The sequence below is a fragment of the Mugil cephalus genome, chromosome 22, assembly GCF_022458985.1.
Source record: "Mugil cephalus isolate CIBA_MC_2020 chromosome 22, CIBA_Mcephalus_1.1, whole genome shotgun sequence".
In the NCBI taxonomy this organism is placed as follows: Eukaryota; Metazoa; Chordata; class Actinopteri; order Mugiliformes; family Mugilidae; genus Mugil; species Mugil cephalus.
The window spans coordinates 15,433,733-15,448,753 of NC_061791.1; the positions used below are offsets into that span (position 1 = coordinate 15,433,733).

The 15,021-nt window shown below is 42.7% G+C and overlaps 1 protein-coding gene across 1 annotated transcript in view; it reads left to right on the forward strand.

The window, feature by feature from the left end:
* ntf3 (neurotrophin 3) overlaps positions 1 to 14,654 on the forward strand; it is a 33,786-nt gene extending 19,132 nt beyond the window's left edge. Inside the window, exon 2 of the mRNA XM_047575827.1 lies at positions 12,809 to 14,654. Coding sequence (XP_047431783.1) covers positions 12,809 to 13,672 — 864 coding nt within the window. The 3' untranslated portion in view covers positions 13,673 to 14,654. The remainder of the gene's footprint in view (positions 1 to 12,808) is intronic.
* Positions 14,655 to 15,021: the final 367 nt, after the last annotated feature.

Below are 15,021 nucleotides of genomic sequence, written 5' to 3' on the forward strand. Positions count from 1 at the left end.
ACAGACGGCCGGTCTGTGTATATGTCTCCAACAAGTTGCGGCACTCCTGCCAGGGAATAGCTCTTTTCCTTTTCACACGCTCTGAACCCCCGAGGATAAAGTCGGGAGTTGTGCGTTGAGTTATTCGTGCCAATTAAAGGCATGTTATTATCGCCATAGTCAAGTCACTGTGGTGCCAGACACACAGACGCACGCACGCACACACACTCATGCACGCATGCACGCACACAGCAAACCTGCGTATCGGCTGCCACTCCAAATACTTTAAGTGTTGCGGTTGTGTGTTTATTTGAATTGGCCTTCGAGAGCCGCCATGCACGTAAAAACATCCAATGACACGCAACCAACCACGAGAACAAAAAGGATACGCACATGCACAGACAGGAGGTTTGTTTTTGAGGCTCAAAGACAGGCATGTACACAAACATAACCTGATAACCTGATTTATTTATTAGTCTTTGGACAACTTGGGGCAAGGTCTGGTAAACAGTTGACTTAGGTTTAGAGAGGAGAGGAGGCCCACGTACTCGCTAGTAACACACTAACACACACACACGCACAAACAAACCTCGATCTGATGACATGGCTTTGCCTTAAATTTCACTGACGTCAGGTTTTCTGTATAAAATACTGATTCCTGATCCATCCATATTAAACTGTAATGATAATGGCATAGCGAGCATATGGGCGTCTTTGTGTGTTTAATCATTATTAAGTGTATTATTGAGTTAGAAAGAGATTTAATTAATGCAAAAAAGGGTTAAAGATCAGATGCTTTCCCTCAAACTGATGTTGATGTTATATCCTGATATCCTAGAAACCAGACAAACGTCCCTGGCTCCACATTATTTTGTGGAGGAAAGCTGGTCTGGAATCTCTCCTCTGGTAACTGATTATACTCCGCCTGAGATCTGCCAGGCCAGTCAGATCCATGTGGGTGGGCTTCGTGCGCATCGTTGTCGCACACGTCGTCTGTGGACCTGAATTATAGTTTGCACTGGAAATGGCCAAACGAGCAGTTTAGATTCCTAAACATCTGCTGTAAAAGACTCTGACAGCGAAATAACTTAAAGGGATGAGCAGTTAACACCTGCTTAAGTAAACACCTGAAACCTTCACCCCTTAATGTCACATACTCTGTTGCTCTGCTTGATTGTAGGGCTCACTAGTTGCATGCACAAGTATTTCTTTCCCCTCAGCTGAAATGCGCGCCGTAATGAAATCCAAACCGTTACTGGACTCATATTCTGATAAGAATTGAGTTATGACGTCTGTGGAGTGCAAAGATGGAATTCCTTCCCCTTAAAAATGTGGACATACAGTGCTGCTTGAACGTAAGGCACCGTTTGAAGTTTGAAGTTGCTGAAGTTACAAAAACGTGGCTCCTCAACAAACTATCTTATCTCTTTTTACTGAAACTTACACCGACTGGTTGTATGACTTTCATCTTTGGAAGTGTTCATGACATTGTGCAACTCGATCTGCTTGCAGAACCAAAACATGACATTTACTACTCCGTCTCTGAGCCATTGCACCACAGTGACACAGCCGCTGTAGCTGCACGAGAGCGGTGTGCGCTCCTGCTAAGATGCTGCCACCCTGAGGCTGATTATCGGAATCAAGCCTTCGGGGGGGGGGGGGGTTAAGAGCTCAAAGGGGATGCAGGTACTCACGCAGGCTCTGCCAGATTGCATGGAAAGGGACGCATGTTAGTTTTTTTTATTACCGCGCGGCAGCTCTCCTGAATCGAGGATATTGGCAGTTTACCAAGGATACATGCACGCACACATGAACCTGTGTAAACTGTTCACATGAGAGTGAACTAGATTTTTGCTGTATAATCGTTAAATCAGTTTGACCGTGCAACATCTTTTACTCGAGGATGTTAATTCTTCTAACACGGAGCTAAACCATCTTGGCGCTAGAGTGTGTGAAGGGTGATTTTTAAATTTTTTTTAAATGAGATAATTCTCTCCTTGCGGGTGCATGGGTTTTAGATGAAAGCACAAGCTAATTGAGGGAGGAGGAGGAGGAGGAGAAAGGTGTGAAGTGAGGATAAATATGAGCTGACAGAAGGATGATATGATGAAGGGAGGGAATGAAAAGCGGAGGGTAAGGGAGGGGGCTGGACGTGGACTTAATGGCTATTCACGCTCATATGCAGGAGTGATGACGTCAGCAAAGGGGGGGAGAGAAACGCCGTGTCCGCACAACTTAATTCCTCCAAAAATAAATCCAATTTTCTAATTTTCTGTTTCATTTGGGTGGGAAGTCCCTTCAGATATCTGCCGTAATCATTTGGATTTGGCCTGAGCGGCGTAATGAAGGTCTTGTGATGGTGGGCTGGGCGCAGTTTTGCTTTTCATCTGTGTGTAGAAGGTCACGGCAGTCCTCCGCCGAGGGTGGGATTAAGGCTGTTCAATAATAATCTCTGCAGACATACCAGGCATGAAAAGAAAAATGATAAGAGAACGACAGAAAAGTGGATGGAAAACCTGACACCAAAATGAGAAAACACGATGCAGCCTGGGAGGAAAGTGACATGTCGAACCCCTGGTGTTGAACTTGTTGTAAGGTCAAAGATCAAGTCAGTTGCTTCCATTCATGTTTTACTTGAATTCATGCGTGCTCTTCAAGCAATTCATAGTTAAACAGATGTATCACGATTCCAAAAAAAAAGCTTAAAGTGTTTTTTTTGGTATTCTATATTAACCAAGCCTGCTTTAGTTGGGTTTCAGCTCAAAGTTTGTGCCGTGAGGAAGAAGCTTGGTAGCCAAAGTTCTCTGCATTAAGACCAATTATGTCACCTCTGAAGTGTATTACACAGTCCTACAGCTATTTCTTCTTCGTGGAATGGGTCGAGGCAAGCTTTTGCTTTCGCACTCCTGACTGTCTGTTGAAAGGTTATTGTCATTGATTCAAATCCCTTTGTAACTTTATTGGAAAATTGTTTTTGCATATCATCATTGTTGCTTTGTGTGCTAAGAATACAGCGGTCACTGTAGCAACAGAAAATGTGCTGATCGCTACAGTTCTTTCAGCTGGGACAACTTGCGTTCTCGTTTCATTACTGGCTATGACATTATTATTTTTAAGTGCATCGCTTATCAATGACAGCAGTCTCCGTGAAAGGCATGATGTGTGTTTGATCTGTGATCATTTTGCCATTTTAATGCACAGTGACAAGTGGACATTTTGCAAAAGGTGAAGGAGATGCTATACCTCAGCACTACTTTACTTGTTGCATTGTTTTCCTAGCCTGGCGTGGCCAGACTCATTCTTATTAGTCTGGTAACACGCCATTTGTGTTTCATTATGGGCCATGTTTCAACTGAGAAAGTGGCAAAAATTGGCAAAATTGGTCGACAGATGGAATGTACGGAATATCAATGGTGGCGTGATTTTGTGAACAATGTGCAGAGTTAAAAAGACTATGTCTGTGGTTTTACTGCAGCATCACTGTCTAAAATTCACAATGCAAGTGTAATAGGAGCGCAATAATAAATTAGAACACACTTTTAACACGAGGCTAAATGTCTTCACACACAGAATAGAATTAAACTAATCCACTTTATTCAGCCTCTGCAAGAAAAACTAACTGGAGCCACCCAGCTGCATTACAAGGTTCATTTCCATTAGTGCCACATGACATTCAAGTGATCAATATTTTTAAGAAGTTGGCCCATGAGAATAGCTCGATCTAGCCCTGACCTGTCTTCAGAATTTGCTTGCGTGTCAGTGATTGTGAATTAATTTTGAATAGAAGCCTTGTTAAGTAGAAGGACTGCACTTCTGATTTATGTTGATGACTCTGAAGTGGTTTAAATGAGGGTCAGCTGCTCCAAGTGGTTGCTTTCCTTAGTGTCTGTGGTTCATTATCGGTAAGTGGTTTCTCCAGTGATTGAACCTCATCTGGACTAGAGGAGGTCCGGTGGCTTATATTACTATTTACTGGTCAATTCACATTCAGATTCTCATTTAAGGTCATGAGCTGCGGGTGAGGGGCCGGGATCAATCAATAAATGATCACTTAAAAGACTCCACAGCTCGATCCAAATTATGTCCACATGCCGTACACAACAAACCCCTTTGGGTCTGATCAGACCTTTCATGAAGATCGGATCTGGGCGATCCGATTACGTAAAACACAGGTGTGAATACCCCCGGTACGCGTTGACATTGCGTTTGACAGATCCGATCACATTTAAAGATGGTCTGGGTCGAATGTGTCCACATGTGTCTGCATTTCTGTGGTGGAGTGAATGCAATGCGTCCTGAGTGGCAGCGGAGCTCCTGCGTCAGTGGAGTTGTGTCTCATTCATTCAGAAAAAAAAACATAGGGCTGGTATTATATCGATCACTTGAAAAGGAAAAAGCACCGTAAGTGATGCTTGTTCAGTAGTAATGAGAGCCTTTTAAAATATTCTGCTCTTGTAGCTGTTAACTAACTAAAAAAAAGAAAAAATCTAAGTAAGAATTTACAAATTAAAGTATTTAATATGAGTGTAGTGTGGTTCCATGTCAATTATTGGTGCGTCGGTCATGTTGATGTATGAGTGTGGTTAAGTATTTCTTCAATCACCGGTGTCTTCATTTAGCTTTATTGCCAAAGATTACAGTGTATGCAGAAATGTCCAGGGTTGGAGTTAAAATCTGAGTTTTGAGGTTCTGGAGCAGCGGTAGAGATCCATTAGAGACAGAAGCTGTTTCAATATTCCACTGCTCCCTCCCTGAGGTCATGGTTTGTTTGCGTACGTATTGCAAAACAGAGATCAAATCTAGAGATGCAAGTTAATGTCAGGTGTGAACGCATGTACCTAAATCTGGTCATTTGTGATCAGATAGCCCAGATCGGACCTTAATTCAAGGTCTAAGCAGGGACATTGTTTGTGGTTCTGAATGCCTCTGGGTTTTTCTTTTTGAGGGGGTGGGGCAGCCAGCACGTGAGATCAGATCTCATGTGCTGGCTGGGGACACATGGCCCATTACTGGCCAACTAGAGTGCAACTTTTCAGCGACAGACGTTAACGCTGTGTTGTAAATTGATATCATATCTCAGTCCAACTTCCCTGTTAGTTGGCCGGAAACTAACAGAATAATTAAGTCGTCAGCATCCAAAACAAAGCCTTGCCTTATGTTGTATGAATGTCTATGGCTTTAAAACAAATGTTCATTGCACATTACAGTTCCATTTATCATTTTGGCCGATGTTTTGGCTGGACAGCTGCCATGGAGTAGTCTTCTGAGATAAGTGCTCTGATACACTGGCAACAGAAACTGCCCCAAATCATTTAGTCAATGTTCATATTTAATTACCGTGGGTCACATGGGTGTTGTGGCTGTGCGAGGCGACAAGTCCCCAAAACCCAGCATTCTTGCTTCGCCCAGCTCTGTGACTATTTTCAGGCCACAGTACCATCTGAATGTCACATGAAAAATATATTTTCCTTCAGCAATTATCCATTTAAGTGTGAAGCACAGCGCTCAGAGGCCCACGGTGAATTTCTTGTAAACATGCTCACTTCTCCGTCAGATTGCTTCATGTTTGTGGGGGGAGCAGGGTTGATTTGAGTTGAATTGCAAGCGCACAAAGGAGATCCTGTAATAGTTAACGATTTCCTATACCGAACACAAAAGGATGCGGTCTCTGGTGGCCTGTACAAGGAACAGACAGTTCCCAGAGGCTTCTGATGTTTCTTCTTGTCTCAATCTACTCTTTTAATAATTTATACAAGTATACAGTGAATTTACTCATAAGAGAAACCCTTAATCAGAGTTAGTGGAGGCTAAAGTTTGTCAATGTAAGTCGACAAACAAAATGATGGTATTGGGGGTTTGGGGCATTGTGTATTTATGACTCAAGCTGAAGGCACTACGGCTTCCGGCAATTCTGCGAAAATGTAGTCACCAAGTCACCAAGCTCAAAGCTATTCATTCGCTCAATGCACATGCCTACCTTGGCAAACCACTGGATGTATAATTGACTTTGTGAGTCACTAGCATCCCCATGCTAGATTTGCTCTGTCTGTGCCTTAAAATAATGGCTCATTTGTCACAGAGAAGATAATTTCAGTGTAACTTAAGTCGTCGGCAATAGGGACAGACGTTTTACTACTTCCAGTTACAGGCTACAAGTCGTTTTCAGTGGAGGTTTTCAGTGATACGAAGCTACAGCTGATGCCCGACCCTTGCTGCTGCATGATGGGCGTGATGTCCTATAAGTCATGTTTCAAGTTTTGTCAGGGCTTGCATGAGTCAGGGAAGCATCAGCATGTTCAGCATATTTCAGACGTTCACTTCTAAACAATTGAAGACATTAAGACATTTATGAGCTCTTAACATTTCAACTGTGACTCAGCAATGATGTACCCTGAAAATTTGTCACTCACTGTGACTCATAGCATAGGGGCGGCCTACTGTCTCTAGTTCTGAACATGTGCTGTCAACCAGTTCAACCAAAAGTGGGCCGTTAATCAAATGTTGCTCTGAGTGAATAATGGATCACTAGTGCCAGAAAGTAACAGTGCCAGGAAGTTTGAAGGTGTGTTCTATCCAGCCATGCAGCATGCCGAACAGACTACACATCCAGTTTAAGTGGGAACAAGTAGTGCTTCCTGAGGAAGCCTGGATCTTGCCAGTTCTCTCACCTGTCAAAGCTGTGGGAGGAAGAGGTTTCAGACAGAAAGCACTTGAGCTGAGGGACACAGATTCACACACTGTGTCTGCACAGGAGGCACGGATAGCTCATTTGTACACGATCATTACAATCACTTCCACAGAATGAACGATAATAGACCTGAAGTGTTAAAGTATGTTTTGTGTAAAATGAGTAAAGTGTGAGCTGTGCTTCAGACGCTGTAGACAGCCGGATCAATTAGAGGGGTATCTGTTCAGATGGATGACTGACAAATGGTCTAAGTGGCTGACGAGTTTTTGTTTCACAAATGTGAAATGAAAGACAGGAAAACACTGAGTGGACTGAGTGTCCGTCAATGCGTCACCTTGATGCCTGGAAACAGAAAGACTAATATGATGTCAATGCACACCAATACACTCCATCAATTTTCAGTTTGGTAGCACTAACATCTGCTTTGCTTGTCCTCTTTCCCCTCATTTTTCTCTTTGACTTTCAATGACAAAGTTTAAATCCTGACCTTAAGTCTTTTCGTTACCAATATCCAATTATAGGCCGTACCCTAAACTCAAGGCCTCATTCTAAAATAACTTCTTGGAGCTCTGAGGACAGGCAAAGTGTTCTCAGCGTGTCCTTGTGCGGACATTTGTTCCCACAATACTTAAGAAATACAGGACGGGACAAGGTGCATGCAAAGTCTCAACACCACTCTGCCCGCTGAGTTATCGCTCACCCATGGAAAGTCGAAATGTCAACATCATAAACTACAGTGAGGGCTTTTAGGTCAGTGATTATGTCAGCGGGGGAAATGAATTTGTTCTACTACAACGGCAGACGGCAGATGCGGTTTTCATGCCAGGTGTCGGATGTACAAAGAAATCATTATTCACCCACTCCTAACTCAACTCAAACAAACTCAAAGGTTATGTTTTTTTTTTCGAACAGGTGCTCCTGCTGGGCATCTTTTTTGACTTGTGAGAGTTTACCATATTCTTTTCTTCCAAACTGCATCAAATGACTGTGGCCTTCCTGTATTTCAGTGTTGAACAGAGATTGAAAGGGTCCTGTGTCCAATCTGCCACACTTAAAAATAGAATAACACTAATAACACATGGTATGATCCGGTCTGTTTTACTATTTAGAAAGTCTGAAATAAAATGTAAAATCACCTAATTCTGTGTTATAAATTCTTAGCCTTTAATGTCTTTTCAACTAACTAACTGACTACTTTATATTGTACACATATTATTGAAATCCATGGGCAGTAGGCCGCATTTATATCAAACTCAGTTATATAGAAATTATAGATATTTGATCTGGAGGAAGGTTCAACTCAATTCAATTCAATTCAGTGTTATTTATATAGTGTCAATAAGAACACATATTGTCTCAAAACACATAACGAAAACTGTTCTGAAACCTCCAGAGCAGGCCTCAAGGCGACGGTGGCAATGAAAAGCTCCTTTTTAACAGGAAGAGCAGAACCCAGCTCATATGGAGGGACCCATCTACCTAAGGCCAGCCAGGTAGAACCAAAGGGGAGGGGGAAAAGAAGAGCAGGAAGAACAAGACAAACTTCTGTCATACATGAGACAAAAGTATGTAGTGTAGAATCTAATATTACCAGATTTAGCTGATGATCTTATGTGACAGTTTGAGAGTATAAGAGGAATCGTGGGCAGTTTGGAGAATTGTTCACTCAGGTAGGATCTCTGAAGGCCATGTAGACTGGGCAGGTTGATGAGACCACGACATTAGATGTAAGTTCAAAAAAATTAATAAATGCATTTAAATTTCAAAGATTCGAGGCTGATACAGCAGCTAAGAGTTAAGCAGATGGCTGACATGGCCATTAACCACTAATGGCTGTATCAGCACATCAGGCAAACCAGGCAAAACTAGCCCTAGCCCTAGCCCTAACCCTAGCTCTGGCCTTAGCCCTAGCCTTGGATAAAGTGACAGTGTAAGTATGCTACATATGGGCTCAGTGACGTCAGAGCGAGAAATGTCGGAGAAGCTTGTTACAGATCGAAGGTGCTTGCTTTGTGATATTTGTACCAGTAATGATTTAAAGGAGACACAGAACAAGAACCACCATTTGACTTGCGCTACCACCCACCCCTTCTCCTATGTCAAAAGTGGACTCTGTCGCTCCATTTACTCCTTTACCTTCTTGTGAATATGTTGTTTCACTGGCAACAGTCGAAGGTAACATTGCTGCAGATCACAGCTGTATCATCCAGACAACTGATGGGAACAGAGTCACCTGTTTTTGTTCACATACTCCTCTCTACAAATTACTCCACATCTCTTCCCTCCTCTTCGTCTCTCTGAAAGACGTTCAATCATGTGTAGATGGTGCAGTCAGCATTGAAGTCTAACTGTGCTGTTAGACAGTGTATGTGTTTATTTTAAAAGGCAGTGGTGGGGTTTATTATATATTAAACATGCGTTCAAGTAGAGAAATATGACTACTGGGTGAAGTTTTACTGGTGTAGTATTAACTGTGTCAGCTGTGCAAATGGAACACATTTCAAAGAACCAGCTGCTCCTGCTGGTGCCAATTTCTAAGCACTATCTTGCCATTCACGGTTCACTGTTTCCCTCCTGGAAATTGATTGTGACAGTAGCAGTTCAAGTTTTATTTTTTTTTTTAAATGTAATAATTTGAAGGTTATTATTGAAGGAATGCTGTGGAAAACAGTTTGGTTACACAACACTGGTGTAGTAAAAGCGCCTCTGTGTTGCTTTAAGGTATATACGGAATGTAAAGCAAAGGAATGTGGTATGGTTGTCCTTACTCTAAAAGTGGAGCAGAAGAGCTGTGATATGTTGCTTCTGACTTTAACATAGTTAACATAGTCGTGGTGTACTCCATGTAGAGTTAATAATAACCTTATACATTTATAATGTAATGCTTTATATTTGTTCCTGGATAACAACTGAGCATGTATGTCCAGTCCTGGATCACCTAATCCTGGCATCATGGGGGAAAAAATGTATATATGTATTAATGGAAGTAACCTCCAGGAGAACAGTGGAAATGGAGAGGAAGACTGAGTCAGAAAGACTGAAATCTTATGAAATTATGACTCAGGTAACATCATTTGGATTTTATTATGGGGCATGTTTCCACTGATACAGAGAAACACCACTGCACGAAACTGGATTGTCTTAGAACCAGTCAGAGCCATTCTCATGTGAAGAAATTCAGCTCATATTGATTTTATGTCCAGTTCAGTTCTTCCATCGGTTGACACTGTAGCTATAGAGCGTGTTTCCATGTTACCCGCAATGAACGCAGTGTTCCAGAGACGGGGATGCTGCATGTGAGGGAAGGGTGGGCGAAGGAATTTCCGAGGGAAAGCTGTTGAGACGGGGGACCGAGGTTGTTGATGGATTTCGATTTCGACTTCTGCAGCTAGTGTGAAATGCTACAATACCATATACACTTAACAAGCTTTGCATTCCTATTGTGTTCAGGCATGAAGATGCCATTCAGAGCTATTTTCCTAGATTCCTGGGTTTTCCTCAAACTTTAATATGTTTTGTTTGTTTGTCTGTTGCTACCCAAAGGCCAGATCATGCATGAAACTGGATCAACACGCTTTAAAAAATGTTGTGGCAACCCACAAATTGATACAGTGGGGTTCGCGTACAGCTGCTTGTTGCACTGGCGGTCAAGCCGGTCGAATGCTGAATGAATCAATTACCTAACTTGGATCTGGCGTATTTTCCAAAATTCTGGTCTCTTCAAAGTTTGGATGAATATTGAAGATTGTAAAAAAAAACAAAAAAAAAAAAAAAAACAGAGATTTGAAATTATGAACAACAGCTGAAGCAATGGCTCCAGTCAGTTGGAGGCTCTTGACACAATAAGCACAACTTTATGAATTAGGTTTAGTCAGTTAACTTTCCCTGAGGAAATAAAGTCTGGAAAAAGAAGTTTTGCAAACTGGGAAGTGACAACAACATTTTCCTGAGGTCTAAACCCCTCAGTACATCCCGACCCTCAGTGAGATTAAAGCACATGCCAAGGAAATATCTGCTTCTCGCGCACAGGCACGGCATAGAATCTAAAAAGCATTATGACATGATATGATCTGTAAGGCTGGAATTATAGATCCCCTAATGATCACCAAAGAAATTTTACGTTTATATTAAAAACAAAATCAGAGCCAAAAATTTGGAACTGGTTTGAACTTGAGCAAATGATGGGGGTACGCCCAAGTTTAAGAGTAGTGTCATTGTGGAGAAAAAAACAAACCCAAACCATAAAATAATAATAGTAGTCATTACGGATGTTGTATTTGAGGCTGTGCCTTGGTAATGTGTTTGGACTTTTACTTTAGTTGTGGTTTTGACAACCTGAAGTAAAGACGAAAGTGTGTAATTTTGTATACAGCTAGAAATGTGATCATGCTGAGAAGAATCAGAAGACTTTTTTATGATTTAGCACTACCCAATATATCCTGCTGGCTTAAATGCTGGTTCTGACTGTTTCTTGTAGACATGCATTGTCCGCTGACCTTACCTGTCCTTAATTGCAAAGAAGTAATTTTCCTCTCTAATTGGGCAATATATTGGTATACGACATGTATGCAGCAGAGTCTGTCCAACAAGTAGCAGGGTGTTCCCTTCCTCCCGTCTCATCCAGCCAGTATGGTAGGCAAACTGGCAACCATCCCATCACGAAACTGCCGCGTGTCATATTTATGATAATTGTTACTTCCGAAGTTCAATGGGACACTTTTTCAGTTTTCTCAGAGCGGATTTACGCAAACACAAGCGGGCAAACACGATCCCATACGCCCATGACAAAGTGTGCGTGTGAGTGAAAGGTTTCATTATGCAAATATGGTAGCCTTTCGGAGCATTTCCAGGGTATTGCTCAGAACAGAATTACAGGGGGGTTCCTGGGCGCACGGTATGTTGTGCAAGTTGCAGCCTGTTAGTTCCCATAACTAATGTGTGTTCAGTCAGAGGCACGCACACACAGGCACCGCTGCTTTGATTTACATTGTGGTAACAGAATTGAAGCCTAACGCTCAGACAAAGCCTTAAAGAATTTCACAAACATAATCAATCAAGGCTGAGAACGTCACAGAAAACACCAATACAGGCGTGGGACCAGTTAATTAGTTGTAGGACACCACTTGAAGAGTGAGGAGGCATAATTTTTATGATTTTAAATCAGACAATTCAACATTTATTCGATGGACATCAGTGATGATGAAGATTTCCGGAAGTAACAATCATGAGTCTAAAAATGTATAGTGTCTGTTTGTATTTTTTATACGGCTTACCCCAAAATGTCCCTGAGAAAGGCTACATGTTTGGATGCAAACTGGGATAATAAGGGCTTTAAAGGAGCCTGAAAGCCACATGAACTTCCCAAATCACAAGTTTGTTGTGGTCTTGAACCCCTCCTTTGGGACCTGGTTATGCTCCTGAAAAGATTCGCCTGGCCAGTCAGATCATGTAACCTGATTGGTTGTAGAAGTATCAACTGAAACACACACCATAATGGAATCCAAATGGCATGTTACCATATTCATATTCAGATGGGGACTCAGTCCAGCTATGTCAGGGTAGTTTTAACCCTTAAAACCTAAACATCCGCCCGCAGATTAAAAAACAAAAAAGGCTTGCATTATTGGAATTACCGTGACTCACCAATGGACAAAACTGTGTGGCTGAACACAGTTCAGCTAAAGTTGCATGGGAAAAAAGCTGCCATTACGGTAATGACGCTGATAGGCGCTGCTGCTGTTGGCTGCAGGTTGGGGGGTGACGGAAGACCGGGGAGGACCCAGAAAGAGGGAGTTGTTTGGAGGAATTTGTTGGTAAAAACTCTTGAGATGTCACGAAGGCCTTCCAGGCAAAAGCACAACTTCCCAGTGTCCAGCCACACTTCAACCATTGTGTGTTACGGTAATTCAAATACTGCAAACTTTAACGGATCACCAGCGATCTGTTGTGAAGGGTGAAAGGGTTACAACCACTCCTACAGCCCAAACAGCTTTTCTTGTTCAAGCAGTCCAAAATGAAAATCTGAAAAGCCCTGACGGGGGTGCAGTAATGTTTGTATTAATTAGGATTACCCAGGGAAAAATGGACGGATAAAAATCTGTATATCTTCTTTTAAACATTCCGCTCTTTCTCTCTTTGCAGATCTTACAGGTGAATCTAGTGATGTCCATCCTGCTCTATGTGATGGTCCTCGTGTACCTCTATGGTATCCAGGCAACCAACATGGACAGCAGTCGCCAAGGGCAACAACAGCCAAGTCCCGACCCTTTAAACTCTCTCATAATCCAGCTGCTTCAGGCTGACCTGACAAGGGGGAAGACCAGGGCAAACCAGAACCAGCAGGGGAAAAGCAGGGACATGGAGCTACAGGACACGCTGCCCCCTCTCTTGAGCGCAAACTTTCCTTTAGAGGAGCACAGGGATGGAGAGCAGTGGGGAGCAGGGGGCCGCAGTGACGGTGCGGCCGATCAGCAGGTGATGCTGTTGAACTCAGACCTGCTCAGGCAGCACAAGCGGTACAACTCGCCTCGAGTGATGCTCAGCGACCGGCCGCCGCTGCAGCCGCCGCCGCTGTACCTCGCGGATGATTTCGTGAGCAGCGGGCTGGACAGAGGCCCAGCGGGAAACAAGACGCGAAAGAAGCGCTACGCCGAGCACAAAAGCTATCGCGGGGAATATTCCGTTTGTGACAGCGAGAGCCAGTGGGTAACGAATAAAACCCACGCGGTGGACACCAGGGGGGACCCCGTGACTGTTCTGGCCAAAATTAAAACCAGTGCCATGCAGGACATCAAACAGTACTTTTATGAGACGCGCTGTCGCACCCCGAGGCCCTTCAAGGGAGGCTGCAGGGGAATCGACGATAAGAACTGGAACTCACAGTGCAAGACGACGCAGACGTACGTTCGAGCACTGACGCAGGTTCGCAACACAGTGGGCTGGAGATGGATACGCATAGACACGTCCTGTGTCTGTGCATTGTCAAGGAAACGTCATAGGACGTAAACACATCAATACAAGCCCTACTGGGGACTAGCTGTTTGGAATTCTACTTGCTCTATAGGATTTTATTTCCGGTTCAGTGCTTCCCACCACAGGATCACGTATCTTGGTGAACAGGAACATTCTGCTACAAAGAATCTCGGGTCCATTTAAATGATATTTCACATTAATGTGCTGCGAATCCACAAGCTGGTGCGGCACTGCTGTTACAGAAAAGAAAACTGGCCTCAGAGGGACTGGGAGGGAGGGAATGAGTGTGTGAGGGAGAACTGTACATATAAATTATTTAAATTATATGAAATGCATGTAGTTTATACATGTTTATCTATCTATATATAAGATGTATGAATATATTTGTGTTATTTATTGAAAGAAGTCTTCTTCAAAAGGAAAAAAATGTCTATAAAAAAGGAATGAAACAAGCTATGAACTCATTCTGAGATTATGATACAGAGCTGGGCTGCAAAGGTGCTTCACAGTAAGACTTTACATGTGCCTTGACCAGTGTGGCTGCAGAGCAGAGAGATAGGACATGGCGTCTGCACAGACAGCAGTGGCCGAAAAGGTTTTGAAGGTGAACTGAAAAAAAAAAAAAAAGTGACAGATCTGCAGGGACCTGTCCTGTCCTGCTGAATAATATGAAGCCCAAATTCTTAGCGTTGACGAGACAGATCAGCCACAAGGCATCCTAAGAGCAAAACGCAGATTTGTGACCAAACCTATGCATTCGCACTGCGTTCACAGTTGACACTAGTTTTACGATGTTTATGCACAGAAAGTCCATACATTCAACCGAGAGACTGCTTTGAAAGAAATAAAAAAATAAATAAAAAATCCTCGCGTGGAATTTGATGGCAGTGACTGACGGCGATTCAGGAAAGTCTGATTTCTGAAAAACTTGACTCTGTTCACTGAGTTTTACTCACAACTGGTATCATGAGATGTTTTTGTTTCCTCCCTTTAATAAAAACCTATATTTCTTAAAGCTGGAAGTATTTCATTCACAATTTGAAGATACTGTGGTGTCAAGGATTAGATTTGAAAGATCATATTGCATTGCTGTTATAAATTTTCGTTCTAGTCTTTTCACTTTTGATGGCTGATTGATTCAAACAAGGCTCCACTGTAGCAGTCATTGCAAAACCCCTTTGGGACTATATATTCTACCACATCGCGTGTAAAACTTACATGCCTGAAATTAAATTTTACGAAGAGTTGGAGAGCCCTCCAACTAAATAGGGTGTGATGTTAAATATTGTAAAGTTTGAAAAATAATGCTAGTACAGCTCCTCTAGCTCTACTATAGGACCTGTTCAGACCTCACACTAATGTCCATTCTGCAGGTGGCCAGC